The following is a 20,883-nucleotide window of genomic DNA, read 5'->3' on the forward strand; positions in this document are numbered from 1 at the left end:
ATCCATAATGAAAACTTTTTCCTAAAATCTTGAAGAATGAAATAAATTTGTATAATATTTCAATGCGTGATAAGTAACTGAAAATTTATATAAGGCATAAATTTTTTTAAAATTCATGATTGTACTAAACAGATTTGTAAGAAACAGGGCTTGAAAAATCCCAGCTCACCTAAGTTTTTCATCAAAAACTTGGGGTTTATTGGGTTTTTGATGAAAGCCAAGTTTTTTTTTCAAAAATACTTTTAAAAAAATTTCCTGAGTACTAAATAAGAAAACATGATTGGCATCTAACAAGAAAGTTAAATGTTTGGTAACTATTTATAATTTATTTTGTTGCAATGTAAAAATTTTTTAAAGTTTTAGATTGTACGCTATTATTTTTATTTCTAAACAATAAGCAGATTGTTACATAAAAATTTAAATCCACTCAACTTAAAGATCCTTAGATTTAAATAATTATTTTATTCAGTTAACATTACGACTTAATATACTGTTTTTAATTTTTGTTCAAATTTTTTGGTTGTTTTAAAATTAGTTCATGTTTTTCGCCGAAATGTTTAGTTACATTATGTAAAGTTAATTCTTAATAATAGGTTCGGCTAGAAATGGTTTTGTTTAAGTTCATCAGGAAAGTAAATATAACACATTTGCTGGTCTTGTAGTGAAATATAAAAACTTGTTGAAATAATTTTATCAGTGTTTTAGACAAATTTCTTTATTTAGGTACTCTTTTTTTTAATGTGCATGAAAAAAATTGCAAATCTTAATTTCTTCACTTAATTTTACAATTCAATTTCAATGAAATTATTAAAAATGGAATGCAGATTAGTTTCATAAGCTAACTTTTACAATCTGAATGACGTTAACTTTTAACAATCTAAAAATGTTTTTTAGAAAAAATCCGACCCGGTTTTGCAAAAATTTCCTGGTAATTCTTTGGCAAGCCCTGTTAATTAATACAATTATATCAGCTCTTACATTATACATAATAATGTTCTTTACATAAAATTGTTTTTTAGTATTTTTTTATTGAATGATTTTTTTAGGAAGTTATATTCGATGATAAACAATCATACTATTTTTAAAGTCCTTAATTTTTCAAAAAAGTACTTAAATTTTTCAAAAAAAAAGTCCTTAAAAGTGCTTAATTTTTGCTTTGTTAAAAGAGTGGGAACCCTGTAAAAAGAATTCTGTTATGGAAAGGAGAAAGTGTGGGAAACACTCTTGCAACAGCTAGTTGTTGGCCAAGGGAGTGATGGAAGTTAAGTATCCACAATTTTGAAACCCATGACATAGGTATAATGGTGGTAAAGTTGTTAACATTGCACATCAGTAACTTCAGACAAGCTGATAATCATTGATCTGCAAATAAATAGTCTTCTACCCACCACCCTAAGTAAAACCCTGGTCTTTCAAAATGACAGCTAAGTCATCATGTCTCAAAAAGCAAAAGTTCTAGAGCTTATAAAAGAAATCGTTTGCTTCCTGTACTGTTTTCAGCAATAAAAGATTTCTATTAACTCGTGTCGGTATAAGAAAGGTACCACCTTACAAAAATCGCACAAACTTTTTAAACTATTTTAAATTTTTTAGAAGCCACACCTCGTATATCTTTTTTAATGTTAAATAGTAAAAATTAAATAAATATTAACTTGTTCTATCTTCATATAAAAATGTATTCAATAAACCTTTAAGACTTCTATTGTATTTTAATCTTTTGTCAAAGTATTCATACATTTACAATCATGGTAATGAAATAGTTAAATGTTTTTAGATCTTTCACATTTCCATTTTATTTTTAGCAAATAAGCTATTACAGCTTTACCTGTCGCAGTACTTCTGTTCTTGTCTTAAGAAAATGTGAGTTTGAAAATGATAATTAGTAAAAATAATATAAATAATACTTTGTTGTTCTCACTGTAATTTAGACTGATTTTTTTTTATTTAGTAATTATTAAAAAAATCTCTTTTGCCTTTATTGTTTTTTAATCTGTAGACTAAATGTTCATACATTTAAAAATATGCTAATGGAATAGTTAAATGTTTTGAACTCTGTAATAATCAGATAAGCTTTATTTGCATAGCTTACACCAGTAGTCTTGTTGACCGATTCCAATCTAGTGAAAAATGTGAGTTTAAAAATGGCAATGAGTAAAAGCAACTCAAATATTGTCTTGCTGTCCTCACTTTAAATTAGATTGAAAAATAATTTTATCTAGTCATATATGCAATAAATCCTTTATGTTTTTGTTGCATTTCAATTTTTTGTCTAAGTGTTTGCACTTTTAAAAGTATGGTAGTGCAATAGTTAAAAGTTTTTAAATCTGTAACATTTGTATTTTATTGTTTAGAATATAAGCTATAATGGCTTAACCTACATTTGTAACTTTTTATATGCTTCTAATCTAGAAGAAATGTGAGTTTAAAAATGGTAATTCGAAAAAATAACATATATATTAACTAGTTATTCTCATTTTAAATTAGACTGAAAAATATTTTTTTCTAATCACCCATACATTAAGAAATGTTTTCAACATGTTTTGCATTTTTAAACAAATAATGCATCTTTATAATCAAAACCAAAGTATGGTTTTATTTTGAAGGTTTCATTGTTAAATAAAAAGTTTAGCTTAACATATCAAAGATAGTAACAGTTGTTTAGTGATATATATTAACTTTTTAACAAAACTTTCATTCATATTAAAGGTACAAACATATAATAGACTAGCCATTTTTAAATCCAATTTCTTTTCAATTTTCAAGCTTGACTAAAATAAAGTAGTTTCTCCTTTTTCTTACCAATAAGAAAAGTAATTGTTTAATCATTTATTAATTTATCATTTATTTAAGGTATTGAAAAACTTTGATGCAGAGGTTAAAATTACTAGGTATATTTTATTTATGTATTTTTAATGTATTTAGATGTTTAGATTCCTGCCCCTCATAATAGGACGGGTAGGTTCAATCTGGAAAATATATTCCAAATAGTTGAGTCTGGAGAGTAGTTAAAAAATTGAACCCCTTTATGATATTTTTACATTTGGCACATTTCTCTCTATATATATCGAAAACTTTGAATTGGAAGATTTTTGCACACAATTATAAAATTCGCTTATTCAAAGATAACTCCGGGTAAAAAAATAATTTTTAATAATCATTTATTATTTTATTTAATAATTATAAAAACATTTTGAATTATAAGGCATGCAAATTTTTACATTTTAAAGTAATATAATTTTATGTGTCAAAATGCAAATTGAATGAAATCGGTCTATTTATTCTGAAGAAATCAAATTTTAACTTTTTCTGGAGAAATCAAATTGTATGACTTTTTAAATTGGATAACTCAAGCAATTCGACTGATTTAAGTACATTAAGTACACCATTACGCTTTATATGGTGAGAGCTGAATTCAGACCACTCAATATTGCATGAGCTGTGTACAGTTCATGCAATATTGAGTTTTTTAAAATAATTAATAACGAGTTACATTGAGAAGTTTTTTAAAAAAAGGGAATTGAAATGAAACTTTCGTAAATGAGGTAGGAAAAAAAGTTTAATTATAGCGCACACTATATCTTAGTTTTCTATAAATTTTTGTTGCTAGAAACATTTTTCTAAAAATTTTTTTTTACAAATAAAGTAGTAAAAATTTCTAACCACCCAACACCACTATTATTTTTTTAATAATTGTTGAATTGTTATTTTTATTAATACTATGTACAAATTCATTATATGGAATAAAATTTATTCTAATGCTGAATTTCTATATCACTGTCCATACAATAGCAAGTAAGGACAAAACGCTCATAAAAAATTCAATTACTCATTAAAGTGTTTTGTTATGCAGCAAAACATTCTACATGAATTCTGACTATTTTTACATCGTTGAAATAATCTCCATAGTAAAAACCTTTCTTTGAAATAATTTTTGGAAAAGTGAACTAATCTGTTCTGATACAATTATTGTAGCAACTTTGTTTTTTATTCTTCTATATTTCATTACACCATTTAAAAAAAAAAAAAAATTAGCATTCAATTAATATAATGTTTCTTGTACATTAGGTTGAATTGTTTCGTTATCACACATATTAGACAAAGTCAAAGTTTTGAATCAAAACAATGAAAATGAAAGACCAATTTCAAATGATACTTTTACTTTATTAAAATGCCAATTTTTAGATTCTTCCTCATATTACCATTGAAATATAAAGCTAAATATTCACCACGTTGTATTCAATAATTCCTTAAAATTAACCAACATTAAATTTATGCTTAATAATTAGATTGGTTTAATTGAACGAGTTAATATAACTAGTATAACCACTTTACATATCTATAGCAATACATGCAGAGAAACTCACTCAAAAATAGCTTACAATGCACAATTTTAATTTCCTTATATGATTCATATTTTCGGAAATCAAATTTTTACAAAATCATAAAAATTGTTCACAAGTTTTTTGCACATCACATTATATGTAGCTAAATTTGACTTATACACTGTATTTGATGTATTTTAAAGGGTTTAAGCTGGCTCTCAAAAGAAGTGAGAATGTTCATAAACATATCCTATAACATATCAGGTTTGAATAAATGAATTACCGAAATATAATTTCACTTGCTCCTATGGATTATGGTCAGAAAATTTAGATACTCTCTATATAAATGTATGAATACAACTAGTCACCTGCATATTCTAAATATATTTATATATGTAGTGTAAATAATGCATTTGTACTTGTAACAATGCGATTAATTTATAATAATTTTCACTATTATTATACTTATGTATGCGTATAAAATGCACAGCTAAAACATTTATACTTATTATTGAAGCTGAAAACAACCGGTAAAAAAGACATAAGCACTTTTTTTTTTTTTTGCTTTGCAGCTGCTAACTATGACCCATTAAAGGGGCAATGAGTTACGTTGTCCGTTAGTATAAATGTCTTTGAGAAGATACTGTTTTCTTAACATAGAATACAAATATTTTTAATAAAGTATTGAGCAATATTTTCCAATAAATTTATGCTAAAAATATTTTTAAAAATTGATAACTTTCTTATTAAATTTTAAAATATACATTATTCAAAAAGAGATTTTTATTTGTAGACATTGATTTATTGATGTAAATTAAACCAAAATCGAGCATCCATGTTCACCATTCTTCCAGAAAAAATACCTTAAACCCAAATTGAGCCCTTTTCCTTGATTTTTTGGTATTTGAATCCAATTCTCAGTCACAGCTTTTCTCTGTTTTGTGGTCACCCAGCATTGCTATAAAAATGCTTATTTTATATTTCGTTCAAAAAGAAAACGTTGAAGTTTTAAATATCATTATGAATTGCTATTATTATATGTTTAGTGAAATAATGTAATGATTGTATGTATAATAGATATAATGAATTTATAAGGTATGAATGAATACACATACATATACATTTATAATAAATATATTTGTAAATGTATTTGAACATTCCAAATAAATATGTTAATGCAGAATAAATGTCGAACTCTTAAAATTTATTTCATACACTTTGAAAAGTACCAATAACTGAATCCTTAACAATTAATAATTGAAGCAAAATTACACATAATTTCTTATAGATTTCTTTTCAATTTGTTAAAAAGCCTAGCAAAGTACTGTAACAGAATGGATAAGGAGTGTGCAAAAAAAAAAGTGGGGGCCGTAAACTTTTATAATTCTTGATCACTATATGATGATTGGATTTTTAAATATTAAGATTTTCATCGAATCGATTTTAATGATTTGATGAATTAATCTAAAATATACTAAAATACTTGTGCAGACTACATTTTAAAGCAAATTGAATTAAAAGTAGGAGTCCAGTAAATGTTTAAAAGGGTAGTTGCAATCTAGAAAATCCCCATTCATTCGCGAACTCAACGTTTGCAAGAGAAATTATCCATGGATGAGCTATCTTTTCTTCTCTTTTTGGTGAAATTCTGCTTTTTATTTGTACATTTATTTTCGTTTATTTCTATATTTTGGTTTATTTATTCTTGAATTATTTTTTTAAATAAAAATTCTGCTTTCTTAAGTCAAGGATAAGTTTTTTCACTTGGCAAGATTCCGCTTTTTTTAAAAAATGAAAAAAAAACGTATTTTTTTCTTGGAAAAGTAGATTTCTTTAAAAAGAGTTCCCGTTTTTTTTATTTTTCTATCCCAGGAAAAGAAGTTTCTCCTTTTTAGGGCAGAATTACAAATCATTTTCGCTTAATGCCACATAGAGTTACGGCTGACCATTACCAAGCTTACTTGAATACCAACTCGGTAGCTTTATTATCTGCCTCCATTCCTTCAACTGCTTACTTCCCTGCGGATGACCCATATGGACCAAAGGTATAAGCCCCCACGAAGTTTATGTTCTGGAAAGCACTCCTATGCAGGGCCCGACTTAGCCTAATTGGGGCCCCCTCTACTGCACTGCTTCAGTAATGAAGAACCTAACTTTATGGAGGTATTTAAATTTTCACCTGATTATACATCTATAACAAGAAAATTGACTGAAACCTAAAATAGCTATAAAGTCCCCCCCCCCTTTCCAATGATCAAAAGAAATATCGTTCTGTCCGTATTTTGATTTTCTGACAATTCTATCTCCATCATGCCGAAGGCAGTTTTCTGATTGTTAACTTTGTCATCTAGCTGCGAAAAATTCATATCCTTGCTGACATTAGGGTGGAATTCAGCTGAATTTTTGGAACTCAGATGGCTCAATGAAGCCAATCCGACGCCTCTATTTTTGTAAACATAACGCATTTTGCTATATGTAAAAATGCAGGCTTTTAATTGGCCAAATTTGCCCAGCATAATTGCGAAAATTTAGCTGAGATCCGCACTAGAAAGCCATGGATTTACGAAATATAAATGGTGTTTTCTACACTAGAGAACGCTGCAAGCTCCATACCGCCTATACATCCGGGTTACTGTCTCCGGTGTATTTTAAAGCCATTTGGCTCACAACGAGAACATGGTGTCTTGAGATTCTTGCAAACGTGGTATGATTACTTATTACTTGTGTTTACAGTGCTAATGGTGCTAACGCTAACATGGTGTACAGCTTGCTAACAAGAACACGCAGAAATAACAAATTGAAAGGGACCAAATCAGGACTGCCAAAAAAGAGAGTTATTCAAAATCTAGCAACCATGCCACCTTTTCTTAACAATATACCTATAAATAACTGAAACAAATTTTCACTTCAAACTCAGCAGAATTACATAATAACATTTATATCTTATGAAATGCGGCAGATTTGAGCTCAGAAATTATCAATTTATTTCTTTTATTGAAAACAAAATTATCCGTTTGAAAATATCGCCTCGCAGAATAAGCTGTAGAAAGCAGTTGCAAACTTTTTAACCGGAACTAAAGCAGGTATAGGACTCGGGATTGTTATTGTTTACATTTATATTGAAAACACCATCCCAAGATTTTTTGGGTTCCTACGATAGATTAATGAGGAAGTTAACATAACTGTCGGATTCGACACTATGCTGATATTTTGTTTAAAAAAAGTTCATTAAAGAAGGAAACATAAAATAAACTTTCTATTCGATTTGGGGCCCCTCTGATGTGAGGCCCGGGGCAACTGCCCCTGTCTTAGTCAGGCTCTGCTCCCATGGTCCACATTTAAGTCGTTTCGTTCCTCCTCATAAGTTTTTCTTTATAAATAAAAGTTGCTAAATTCTCCTTTTTAATAATAGGCTGAGGAGCTTAGCAATGAGATCTTCACAATGTATATTATATTATATTGATACGTGTTAGTAACATAAATTGTGCGCAAAATGAGAAGAAAAAAACCCCACAGGAATTTAATTTTTCTGAATAAATATTAAACATACCTTTTTATAATGGATTCTGATCCCCAAAGTATAGAAATTAATTGTAAACTAGGATGTATGGTTCCAAAAGTTTAGACTCCTTAATATTAACTTTATTTGTTGTGTATTTCGCCATATCTCGAGAGGCATTTTGACCTGCTTCCTATTCAATTGACGTGGGTTACAAGTGGCGTGAAGCAGAACTCTATACTTATGGTAACACTTCGCATGCTTTCACCAGTACCGTGTGGAGAGTCATAGGAGAAGGAAGTACGTTATGTTATAGTAATTTCTGTCCGTTTTCAATTAGATTAAAAGGGTAGTTGTTTCAAACAAATGCCTTTCAAGTTAGGAAACTATATGGAACTGAAAACTAAGTATAGTTCTGAAAGAAAATGTCATGGAAATTTTAAAAAATAATTTTGGCAAGTAAGCGCGCAACATTTAAGAAAGGGAAAATATCGTAGTACACTCCTATACAATTGAGAAGAGGAAAAGAAAAGGGGGATGTCAAGACATGGAACCGATCTTTTCTCCAGATGGCGTATTCGAGTGTTGCGATCATGAACACCACCTATAGCTGCATGATCGAGTTATTCGAAATAAAGTTAGGTCAAGCGTAAATAATTTTTCAAACAAATGCCTTACATACACCTCGTAATTTTGATCTTGGCCAAGATTTAAAGATGTAAATGGCGACTTCAAAGTTAGAAACAACTGGGATTGCTGTAAAGTTTAAAGGGTGCTTGATTGGCGCCTTGATCGGTGATTGTTTTGGTGCTCCATTTGAATTTTGTACTAACCTTCCCGTTTCAGAAAAAAGGCTAAAAATTTTTTTTACTGAAATTCTTAATGGAGGTATATGAAACTTCACTTTCACTTCACTGTGGCTTGTCACTTTCATTATCACTTCACTTGCGCGTACAATTCAAATAAAACTCCCCAAGAATAAAATATTTCAATTAAGAGCATGTTCGAAACACGTCAACTGCCAACTAATGCTTATTTTGATTACCCAAAAACGGGGTGGGGGAGGTTTCGGGCAAAGTTTGCATTTTTGACTTTGTTTGAATAGAAGTCTATTAAAAATTTGTCAAATACTTTAACCACGTGTTTCCGAAATCCTGCTTTGAGCAAATTTTTAGTACCAGTAATTTTTATTGCCTAGTAAAATTTTTCTCAGTTCTCGAATGCTATAACAAATGAACTCTGCTTTATTGTTTCTTATCAGTAATCGCGAAATTGCTTAAATTTTTTTTATCTCGAAATCAATTTTTTTTAAAATAGTTATTAGATTGCACATTTTTGCAAATTTTATCATCATCACTGTTCATGGTAAAAAGATATTCGAAATTTTCATTGTTAAAAGTTAAATCTGATGGTGATTAAACCAAAAAAAAAAAAAAACAGTATAAATTTGATTTCTTAGAACAGAATGATTTGAAAAGAAGAATTAATCAGTCATGTTGCTGTTATTTACATTAATTTTATTTTATTGTTTTTAGCAGGGTCTGGTTTCTGATCTTAACAACTGGTTTTTGACATAACACATCATAAACTGTTGAACTTCCATAAACTATTAAATATCTAGAAAAGTTTCTATTCTGTCATTGAGCTCTTTTTATTAGTTTAATCACTGTTTAAATCATGCAATATATTTATATTACATTTACTAGTTATGATTCAAATGGAATTTCTTTCAAAAGAGATGTGGCTGCAGCTTGTGCACCCCTAAGATAAACTAAACAATATTTTTATCACAAGAAATTGCAACCTTTTGAAAGCATTGACATTTTTCATACCCACTAATGACAAGAGTCTGATAAAAAGTACAAACCTTTAAAAACTGAGAGGAAATTATGAAGATAGTATGTTATGTATTTCAAATTTTCAATGTCTGATACACAATGTTCTGATAATATCTTGGCAAAATTATTTTATATTCATCCTGTACCTGAGCAGTATTTATAAATCATGATTATAATATATTGCTGATAAGAAAACTGATCATAATTTACAAAAAAACGTAAATGTTTGTTTAAATCTATTATTAATTATTTTCAATTAATCATAAATCATCAAAAAATTAAATTGTTATCAATATTTTGTATAATTATTATAATATATTTCCTAAACCATGTTCATTTTAGTATATTATAATAGTTTTACTTTAATTATGTAAGCTTATTAACATTTATAATAGATTATGCTTTTCTACATCAAAATTGCACATTTTACTCTAATTGTCCAAACAATACAAAATTATTAAGGAACATAATAGATTAGTCACTTGAAGTCTTATAAGCACTTTTATTTATAATTATTTCATATTTATAAGGGCTAATACACCTTTTTTATTGTTAGATACTAAAGTTGATGATATTTATTTTTGATGTTTATCTGCCTTCTTGTCCAATATCCAATAAACCAATCTATGGGATGTACAATGTCTTGGATGTTTTACTAAGAATCACTGTATGACTTATAATCATGTCTTAATTTCAAAATTTAAATTTGAAGATCTTCTTACCAATCTTATTTTTTGACTAACAATTTTTTAAATTCAATATTAGTTTTGTTCTTGAAATTTTTTTAAAGTAAATATTTTTTATATTTTCAGAAACAGAACAAATTTATCCATACACAGATGATACTGCAATGACTTTATCAGTTACTAAATCACTCATTGAAAATAAGAAAATTTGTCCTATTGACTTGGCTAAAAGGTATTTTTTGTTTAATTTATTAAAAATGATCCTGTATTAGACCTGGTTGATATTTGAATTTTTAATATCTGCAAAAAAATATCAATGTATTGCGATATTTTCAACATAATTTATTTACATGTTTCTTATATTGGGCAATGTTTTCTTGCTCAAATGAGGAAAAAAAAATGTATTTTTTCTAAAACACTTTTAAGAATCATAATTTTAAAAATAACCAAGTAATTATGAAAGTTTAATAATTAATAATCTAAAAGATAGAAAGGACTTGGCTTTTGTGTTCATGTATAAATAAAAATACACATTTTTATGCATCAAATAAAAAAAATTTGGGGGGCGAGGGGTTATTCTTGATCTATCCAGAAAAACAGGTTAATCTATATCCAGAAAAACAGGAGAAAGAAAACAAACAATTTCAATTTAAAATTTTAACTATGCAAATTTTGGCAAAATATGTATTAATGATTTAATGTTACTTTCCTAATGTTTCTTTTTATTTATAGTTTGAGAGAGAATCAGAATTTAAGATAAACTAAATTAAACAACCAATTTTTTTTAAAAAACAAATTTAAAATTCTTGTAGCAAACAATAATTAATAATTAAACAAATTTATTAAAGAGGGTAAATAGGTAATTTAAGATAGAGATTTATAATACTATCTATCTTGAATTTCACTACTTATAAATATATATTTTTGGCATCATCAGCTCAGAAAATTTTTAATCAATTCTAATGAGGCTTTTTTTATCATGTAGGTAGATTGGATTTTTCAGAAAAAATCAACATTTAATATTAATCATTTCATTATTACCCTAACAAAAGAAATAGCATCAAGCAAAGCAAACCTTAGTAGCTTATCTACTTATATCTTTTAAGTATGAAACAAAAAAACACTGTGTAAAGAAAAAGGTTTTCTTCTCTCTTCTTCACGGAAGTGCCATCGTTCACATTTTACTCATTGGGTTACGATATAGTCAGTATATATCAAGTGTTGGTTTTTATCCAATATTCCATTGTCTGTATTTATTAAGTCTCAATATTTTTCCATAATTATTGCAAGATCAATATTTATCGTATTCACTATATATCGTAATAATTAAAAAATATTGATATTTCAGATATCCCAGCTCCATCATGCTCCTTAAATTTATGTATGAAACTCATTGGAAAATTCTTTAAGCTTGCCTAAAAAAAATTTGGCCATTGAATTTCTCATCAAAATTATTTGAGTGATGAAGATTCATTTGAATTTCATGTTCTATTTTTGCTGAAAATAATATGAATAGATTCTAAGGGAAATTTCATGTGTCCAATTTTCTTACATTCTTACTTGTTTTACGATATAAGCATCTACATAAATATCTCAGAAAATTAATTACTAATTTTGGTGTGATTTTTTACTAAAGCCTTGTTTTATTAAGAACTTTTTTTTTCCTTAGATATCATTTTAAAAAAATGACATATAATATTTTTCATTATTCTTTTATGGAACTTTAAATTCAAACACATGTTATTTTGGGTTTAGGCTTTTTTGGCAAACCATTTGATCAAGAGCAATAACGATCCCTTTACTTTAGTTTAATCAAAAGTTATTATGCTTGATAAATTTCAAATTTATTAAATAATTTTTCAATTGGTTTCAATAACTGAAGCAATATTGCAGTATTTTACAGGCCAGAGAAAAACATAGAATTTGATATTACAGGAAAAATTTAAAGAATATTTAATAATTTTCGATAACAGCTGGAAGGATGACCTTTTAGAATTGTTGATAAACAGACAATAAAATTCAAAGTAAATAATTTCCTCTTATTTCAAATATTTCTTTTGCTTTAAATATTAGGTTATATTGTCATTATTTTTTTAAAGTCTGCATCAGGGGTCCCCAACCTTTTTGCACCTGAGAGCAAATATCAGAATATCGGTCGAATGGCGGACACCATTTGTTTTTTCAAGATAAATTTATAATTGATAGACATAGGTAATAACACACACTATATATAATGCTGAAAAATTTAATTTTAAAAATTAATTTAACATAAGAATATAATTAGTATTAATATTCTTGTGTAAAATAAATGATTACTAAATTGCTTTCAAAATATACGAAGTATAAAAACTATTTATAAAATATATAAAATACAGCCAATGTGATCTTTGCATATTTTGAAAATAACTGAAATAAGAAGATTGAAATTTTTTTTATCATTTTATCATTAATAATTTGAAATGCATATCCTTTTCATTGTTTATTCAATACTTTGTTATTTGAAAAATTATGTAATTTTTTCCAAAAAGTAAAATTTTTTTTTATTGGAATTTTACTTTAAATAATATTGTAATGGCAACCAAAATCTTAAGTAAATAAAGGATTTTAGATTGAATCTAAACATAATTAAGAAATTCGAAAATGTGAAGAAAAAAAAACTTTAAAAAAAGTCCTAACTCTTGAAATCCGTTAAACTCTTACACCGAAACCTTGAGTTCCGCGAAACATCATTTGAGAACCACTGGTCTACATAACCAAACCATTATATCAAAAAGTGAAGTATAGAGACTGGAATAGAATAGTATGTTAGATAAGAGAGTGCAAATTTTTATTGAAGTTTATAGTGTTTGGAAAGAAAAAAAAAGAATTGTATAGCTAAAGTGTACTAGATATTGCCTAATACACTGTCAATTTGTTTAAAAACCAGCCAATTTGTCTGGATTTAGCTACTTATCGTCATCTGATTTCCAAGTAAGAATAGTTTGCATATGGTATTATCGAAATTTCTTTAGTTATTAGATTCACCATCTCAGTTATTTGAATCAAAATAACTTGGTATTAGTTATTCATTGAAATGAACTTATAGTGAAATAGAAGCACTGTGTCAGAAATGTCCAGCTGCAATGTTTTGCTTTTGTTGTTCAAGAAATAATCCATACATTTCTTGACTTATGAGTTCTTATATTCTTCATCGGGAGACTTATAAAAAATAACGAATTTTGGAACCATTCACTTATCTTAGGCACATTATTAGCAAATGCAATTAAAAACTTATTTAAATTTATGATTTCAAATTTTGTTTAATTTCTTTATCATTTTATTTAAAGGCAATTTGAATTATTAACAATTCAATAAGCACAAATTTGTTAAAGTGATAAATTGAAAATAAATTTGACAATGCTAATTTAATTTTGACACTATGTACTTACCTTGAAGTAATTGAAACTCTTTTTTTTTTAATCATTCGATTGAAATGATATTGAATTTAGATTTGTAAATGAGTATTTTACTGACCCTGAAACACCAGAGCGGTCATATGGTGCACACGTTCGGCATGTATTTGTGGCTTTAAGGAAGTCGAACTTTGAAGATGTGTTTCTTCCTGCTAAAAACCAATTTGATGGAAAGGGATCTTATGGTAATGGAGCTGCTATGAGAATTGCTCCTGTTGCTCTATTCGTTCACGACAAAGATGACGACTGTATAAAAGTATTGCATTTATTTTTCACTCTTTAGTTTGATAAATTTTTATAGTATGTTTGTCACTTTTAATATATTTTTGAAATTGAACAATTTTATGTCAAAATATTAACCTAATTATCTTTGTCAGTTTGAAGCATTTTTTTAAAAAAATAGTGTATTCTGAAAGCAGTTAATACTATTTTATAATGTATTCTGAAAACATTTAATGATATTTTATAATGTATTCTGAAAGCATTTAATGATATTTTATCCAAGCTACCAAAAATTAAATTTAAAAAGATATTAATTGTTATCATTAATTTTATAGTTATTTATTTTAATCAAAAATACTTATGGAAATTTTATTTAATATAAAATTTAAAAATTACATAAAACGTTTTATTTTAAGTAAAAGCATTTCTAATTTTTTTTTCTTAGTTGAAATTTAACTGTTTATTTTTCTCATTAGAATGCAGTTGAACAATGCTCTTTTCTAACTCACACTCATCCTGATGGCTATAATGGAGCACTATTATTGTGTTTAGCTATACATTTAGCTCTAAAATTAGATTCTTCAGAAAAACTTGATTCTATGAAATTCATTTTAGAACTTTTGGAAAAGATGGAAAGGATAGAAAATAAGGTAAATATGATACACTTATATGGCAAGCAAGTTTACATAAGAATATATGAAGGCTGTTAAGCTATATATTTTTTAAAATTTTAATTTGTCATAGTTATGTTCAATTAAACACATGAAACAATTTAAAATTATGCGGAGTTTTATAAATTGCACTTCATTTTTTAAATTCATATGTTTTACTGATTACACACTGTAATTTTTTGTATCACACATCACCCCAGTAGCAGAACTTGTTTACTGTGTCAAACTGCATTTGAATTTACTCTGCATATTCTTTTTCTTCTCAATGCAAATAACAAATTTTCAATATTTATAACAGATGCTGTTCTTTTTCTGCAAATTAGTGTAAATACAGTAAGTTTCTCGTTGTTTCATAGGCTCTGAGACATTCTGCTAGTGTTGGCACTGACTGTGACCCCATTTCATTATCTACATCAGAATAATTTTATACCTTTTCAGTCTCTGCACTATTTTTTTTTTAAAATTAACTCCATACCTCAAGATTAAATATTTTCATCAACTGATGCATAAACATCAAACCTTGTATATGAAGTGTTTTCCCCAAACTGTAACAAATCCTCATTTTGTTCATCAATAGCATCCAAAGTTGCTGTTTTTCTTTGAAAAACGGAGTAACCTAACTTTTTTTTCTTCTTCAAATATCAGTAAATTTTCTAACTGATAAAGGTGGGAATCACAGCTTCAGAAACAATCTAAACGAGTATTATGTTAATATTATAAGAATAGCAGTTATGTTGGGCAGGTAAAACATGCTGATATTTAAAGGAGAATGAAAGATGCATGAATAATGGATAGAGGTTCAAATGCATATCTATGTTTGAATGATTGATTTGTAATGATAGGTAAAATAATTTAAGATTTATGCATTATAATATACATGTTATCACCTGTAAGAAGAGTTTCTCAATTAGCTCTCTAGTTGACAAATATACAATAAATTTGAAGCTTAATATATAAATGAAAAAACTAAAGTTACTCATTTGGATGAGTCTTTTTAAGTTTTATGCTGAACCCATGTAGCATACATATCTAAACATACTTTATTTCAATAATGTTTTATTTTTGAATTATTATTTTTTACATTGCGACATTGAATTTGTAGGAAAAGGCATACAATCATTGATTATTTTACTTTTCACATGTTTATTAAACAAAACATTTCTTTCTTCAACTAGGGAAACAGTCCATACTGTGATAGCTTAAAGAAAATGAAAAATATTTTTGAAAAGAAAAAGGATTTATCGCCTCAAGAAGTGGGTGAAAATTTCGGTTAGAACTTTTCTGTTCTTTTAATATTTATTTGCTGATGTTGGGCTAATTTATATTTAATATAATAATGCATGTTGTGCTAATTTCATATTTGGATGATTTTAATTTACTTATTCTCCAGAAGTTCTTCAGATTTTAAAAAGTCAGTAGTATAATAATAATATTATGTTTGACTAAAAATTTTACTAAGGCATCAGTAGTGTGATTTACAGTTCAGAAGTTTTCACCATTCTTTAGTATATTAACACTTTGTTGACTGACAATTTTTCACAGAAACTATATCATATAAATGGCTATTATTTTATAATTGAATGTAGAAAAACATTCTAATTATGGATTTCATGCTCAAACGTTGTTGACCAATGATAAATTAACTCTACATTGCAATTAAAACTAGGAGTCACTCCTCATCTGTCAACAATATTTGGGCATAAAAAGACAAGTTAACTCATCACTTGTTAACAAAGTGTTAATATTTGTGAGAATTCGATTTCTTATTGGTTTTTATTATATTTAGTTGTTTTTATTATTTTACTTCATTTTATCAAAGCTACATCTTACTTTCTTAGATTGTGTTAAATAAATATGGTTTAAAAATTTAAAGCTTGAATGTCTATAAGAAAAAAAAATACACCTAAAAATTATTACTGATTTTTATATAAAAAAAAGGAAAAAATTTTTAAAAGGCATTCAATAATAAATTTTTTAAAAAAATTTCTTTTCTAAACAGGTAATTCTGTAATAGCATTGAAATCTGTCCCAACTGCAATCTATTCATTTCTCAGAGCTCAGAAAAAACTCCCAAATTACAAGGTAAGCTTAATTTATAATTTAATGTAAATTCAAATTTTCACGCAGAATTTATAATGCAATATTTTCAATACAAATTTGAATGTAGATTTATGTTAATTGATCATAAATATTGGTATTTTTATAAGGCGCAAAACACACTAAAATTGAGCTCAATTCTTTTCCCACCCCCAAGTATAGATTTCCATATTTATGAACAAATTTGCCAAAAATCTTTAAATGAACAATTACAGTCAATTTTTTTAAATCTTAATGCATTCAGAATCCCTCAAAACTCCAGAAAACTTTTATTACTTTTCTAGAGTAATAATTATGAAGTTATTTTTCGTTTCATCACTTGTGTTCATCTGCTATTCGTTTACAATTGTTGTGCTGTGAAAATCATTACGTTCTTGTTTTCTTTTTAATTTTCGTAGTTAAATACAACTATTTAAGATGGTAATTAGTTATGTCAGAGAAAAGATATGTATAATAAATTGTGCACTAATGTAATGAAAATGTGAGCTTAATGTTAAAAAAATATTGTTAAATATCAATGGTACCCACTGAAACATTGTTAATAGTTGACGAAATTTCCTAGTTCTGAATATTTAAGACTTTTTGGTTCAGTAAAAAAGGTGTTAGAATAAGCTCCGCATGCCTCATATTACTTATTAAAATTATGTGTTATAAATACAAAATAAATTTATTCTTTCATTTTTTTTCAACTTTGTTAATTTTAATTTTTAAAGTATATTTCAAATTCATTTCAGAGATTTATTTTCATGTTAAGTGAAAGAAATGTTGAATCAAATTTTTTATATAGAATAGTATTGGATTTTAAAAATGTAGAAAAACTCAAGTTATTTATTTATTTATTCTAGCTTGAATTTAATGCAGGGAATTGTCTTTAACACAGCAGTAGCCTTTTAAAAAATGCAGCAAAACATTCCATTCTTTCAAAATAAAAAAGTTTTTAAAAAAATTCATTTATTACAGTACAGTTTATTATCTTTATTTTAATTAGGCTAATCTATGTTAAAAGAGAATTGAAATCAAGCATATACATTTATTTAGTTCTACATAACAGAAACAGGAATTAAATTTTATAACTACGTATAAATTTTTTTTTTATTCTAAACGCCATAGCTAAATTCCTATTTACTCAAATAATAAATATGTTGGTAAAAGATATCAACAGTTTTTTCTCTTTAGCATTAGTAATACAAAAACATCTAGCTTAATGACTTTCGTTGAAAATACGTGGCTAAATTAAATTATATTAAGTAAAATTTTAGGTATAAATATAGACTTTGGTGATGATGATGGACAAATATATTTCAATGGCTCAGATTCGTGAAAATGTTATTTCCTTTTCGGCAATACCGAATGCGTAACTTGTGATTTTTTCTTTAAAAATGTATAATGTATTAATTTTACTATTTTAAAATTCATCTTTGCATTGACAAATAGTTTGTAGAAATAAGTAAAAATTTAAAAATAACCATATTTTGCAAATACTATATTGCAGAAAGAGCAATTAAAATTTATAAATTAAAAAAAAACAAACAATTTCCAACTATTGCAAAATTTCTATTTACCCAAAGAAAAATATTGAGAATAGATATGAGCGTTAATGTGTACTTAAATATTTAATATACAGTAAAAAGAAACTACATTAGTATATAATCTTTAGTCAGTAATCTTTCAACTCTAGTATAAAAAAAAAATAGATTACATTACCTGAATTTTTAAACATACACACAGAAATTGTAATGATACACGGATATTTTTCAATTTACTAGATTTATAAAAACACTGATTTGTTCCAATGCAATACCAAAAATTATCCACCCTCTAAATGTATACTATTTTTATCCAATCTGCAATTGATTTTAATCAAGTAATTAGGCTCTAATAAAGCATTTTTTTAAACTTAAAAATAAGAGGATTAAAATAATATTTTCTACGAACTTTAGCACCACTGATTTTACCCGAAAAGAAATGTTCGCTGGAAGTGTTGCATAATCATTTCTTCAGCTATTTTAGGATAAATAAACAAAACAGTATTAAGTTTTAAGAAATCTTTCTTGAACTTTGCAGACACTCTCAAAACAAACTTCAGGATAGAATTGAAAATAAAAAAAATTAAGAGATGCTTTAAATGTCCATTGCAGAAAAGCATTTTATTTAGAAGCAGTAGCATTACGTTGGATTATGATTAAATAAATTTCATGTAAAAAAAAATTCTCTGTATTGTCATTTAAATATATCAGGATATTTTGTCAAAGAAAAAACAAAATCTTTGCTAGAATTCTGTTTATCATAATTCTGCAGTATTTCCATTTGCATAAATGAAGAATTAACACTTTTCTTACATGAGAACGAAAGTAAAAAGTTTTAGAAGCATCAAGAATTTTTCATAAGTTGTCTTGAGTTAAATTTATAATTTCATTTTGAATTATTAAATTATCAGAGTAAAAAAGTTATTACTAAACTGAGGATATAAGCACTAAAATAAGTAGGGTCAATCAGGGCTAATAAGAGATTTGAATGTCTCTTATTAGTTCTGATGTTTTAAATTCTATTTTTTTAGTTGAATCTGGACCAAAATTAAAAAAAATACTATAATCAAAGTGTTAGTTTTGTATATCTGTTTATGGTTAAAAACATTGATAGTCTAAAATATAAAACTGAAAGCACATCAGAGCTTCATATTAACCTCCAACAAACAGGGCTAAAATAATACATCTCTGAAAAAAAAAAAGGTATTTCCATTGATGTGTATTTAACGCCAAGATTATTTCAGCACTAAAGATTTCTACTATTTTTAAGCACTAAAAGATAAAGAAGCAGATGCTCTAGCAGATGTTTTAGCAAAAAAAAAAAATTTTTTACCATCAATTTTGGATATTTCTTTTGAGTTCACTAAAATAAATACATTCCCTAAATCTATGAAATGATAATTTAAGGTGAAAACATAAGAAAAATAATTTTCTATATTTATATAAAAATTAACAGTTATCTCATTATATCTCAAACTAGCCCCTTTATTTTGAGTATCTGATATTCATATGTATACACACTAATGTATATTAACATAAAATATAGCTACAATTCTTTTCTAGAATACAAATCCCTTTATTCGAACCATCTACTTTGCAATATCAGTTGGTGGTGATACTGATACTATTGCTACTATGGCAGGTGCCATTGCTGGTGCTTATTATGGTGATGACATAATTCCAAAACAATGTAAGGAAAGATGTGATAAAATAAAGGAGGTTGAACAATTAGCAGATGAGCTACTGAAGGCTTCTTACGTGTGAATTTGTTTTTGATGAAATGAACTGAAAGAAAAGTATACTCACTCAAATTGAGAGGCTTGTAAATTTTTTGTATATAGTTATTGTTTTTAAGTAAATTATTAATTATAAGTGTGCTTTATTAGCTTGAAATTCCGGTGTAAAAATACAGCTAATAAAAAAAAATTTTAAGCATTGTTTTTTGTTTATTAAAACTATATATTAATTTTTCATTAAATAAATTTTTAAATATATTTAAAAATATGTGTGCATTATTTATTTTAAACTCCGATTTGAGATGTGGTTATTAAATGCGATTTCTTTTTCTCCCTTTACTGTATTAATCAATATTTTTATTTTGTACAGATTTTATACAAAATTTGTTTTTAAATAAATACTATTCAAAACTAAGAATTTGAAACCATATTTTATAGGTGTGATGCCAATGCCTCAACCAAAGTGTAAACGTGACTCAAAAGTGAAACGGCAGAGCTTATGAAAGAGGTATCACTTGATGACATAGTTTTAAATGTATGACTGTTGTTTACATAATCATACATTTAATAATTTGTTTAATGTTTTTAAATCTGTAACACTAGTCTAACTATAACAACTTAGCCAGCACAAATAGTCCTGTTGTTCAATTTTAATCAAGGAAAATCTAGTTTAGTTTTTCTCACTTTAAATTAGACTGATTAATAATTTTTTTTTTGTTATAGTGCTACAAATCCTGTTTGTTTTTAATCTTTTGTCAATATTAATATTTCAAAAATGTGTAGGGAAATTGTTAAATATTTTTAAATCTGTAACCTTTCTATTTTATTTTATAG

At 26.6% G+C, this 20,883-nt stretch overlaps 1 protein-coding gene across 4 annotated transcripts in view; it reads left to right on the forward strand.

Annotated features, from left to right (window-relative positions):
- Window positions 1-20,621, forward strand: part of LOC107441976 (ADP-ribosylhydrolase ARH3) — a 31,813-nt gene extending 11,192 nt beyond the window's left edge. Inside the window, exons 1-8 of one of the 4 annotated variants that reach the window (XR_011636729.2) lie at window positions 8,486-8,709; window positions 10,472-10,577; window positions 13,834-14,053; window positions 14,496-14,669; window positions 15,866-15,959; window positions 16,690-16,772; window positions 19,877-20,131; window positions 20,488-20,621. Coding sequence is in view for 3 of the 4 variants with exons in the window: in XM_016055396.4 (XP_015910882.3) it covers window positions 8,544-8,709; window positions 10,472-10,577; window positions 13,834-14,053; window positions 14,496-14,669; window positions 15,866-15,959; window positions 16,690-16,772; window positions 19,877-20,077 (1,044 nt within the window). In the remaining variant the exon portion in view is untranslated. Of the gene's footprint in view, window positions 1-8,485; window positions 8,710-10,471; window positions 10,578-13,833; window positions 14,054-14,495; window positions 14,670-15,865; window positions 15,960-16,689; window positions 16,773-19,876; window positions 20,249-20,487 lie in introns of those variants that run through there. The other 3 variants (XM_016055396.4, XM_043047976.3, XM_087159471.1) reach the window with 3 other exon arrangements.
- The last annotated feature ends 262 nt before the right edge of the window (window positions 20,622-20,883 follow it).

This window comes from Parasteatoda tepidariorum, chromosome 3 (genome assembly GCF_982258835.1).
Source record: "Parasteatoda tepidariorum strain Cologne lab strain chromosome 3, Ptep-v5.0, whole genome shotgun sequence".
Classification (NCBI taxonomy): Eukaryota; Metazoa; Arthropoda; class Arachnida; order Araneae; family Theridiidae; genus Parasteatoda; species Parasteatoda tepidariorum.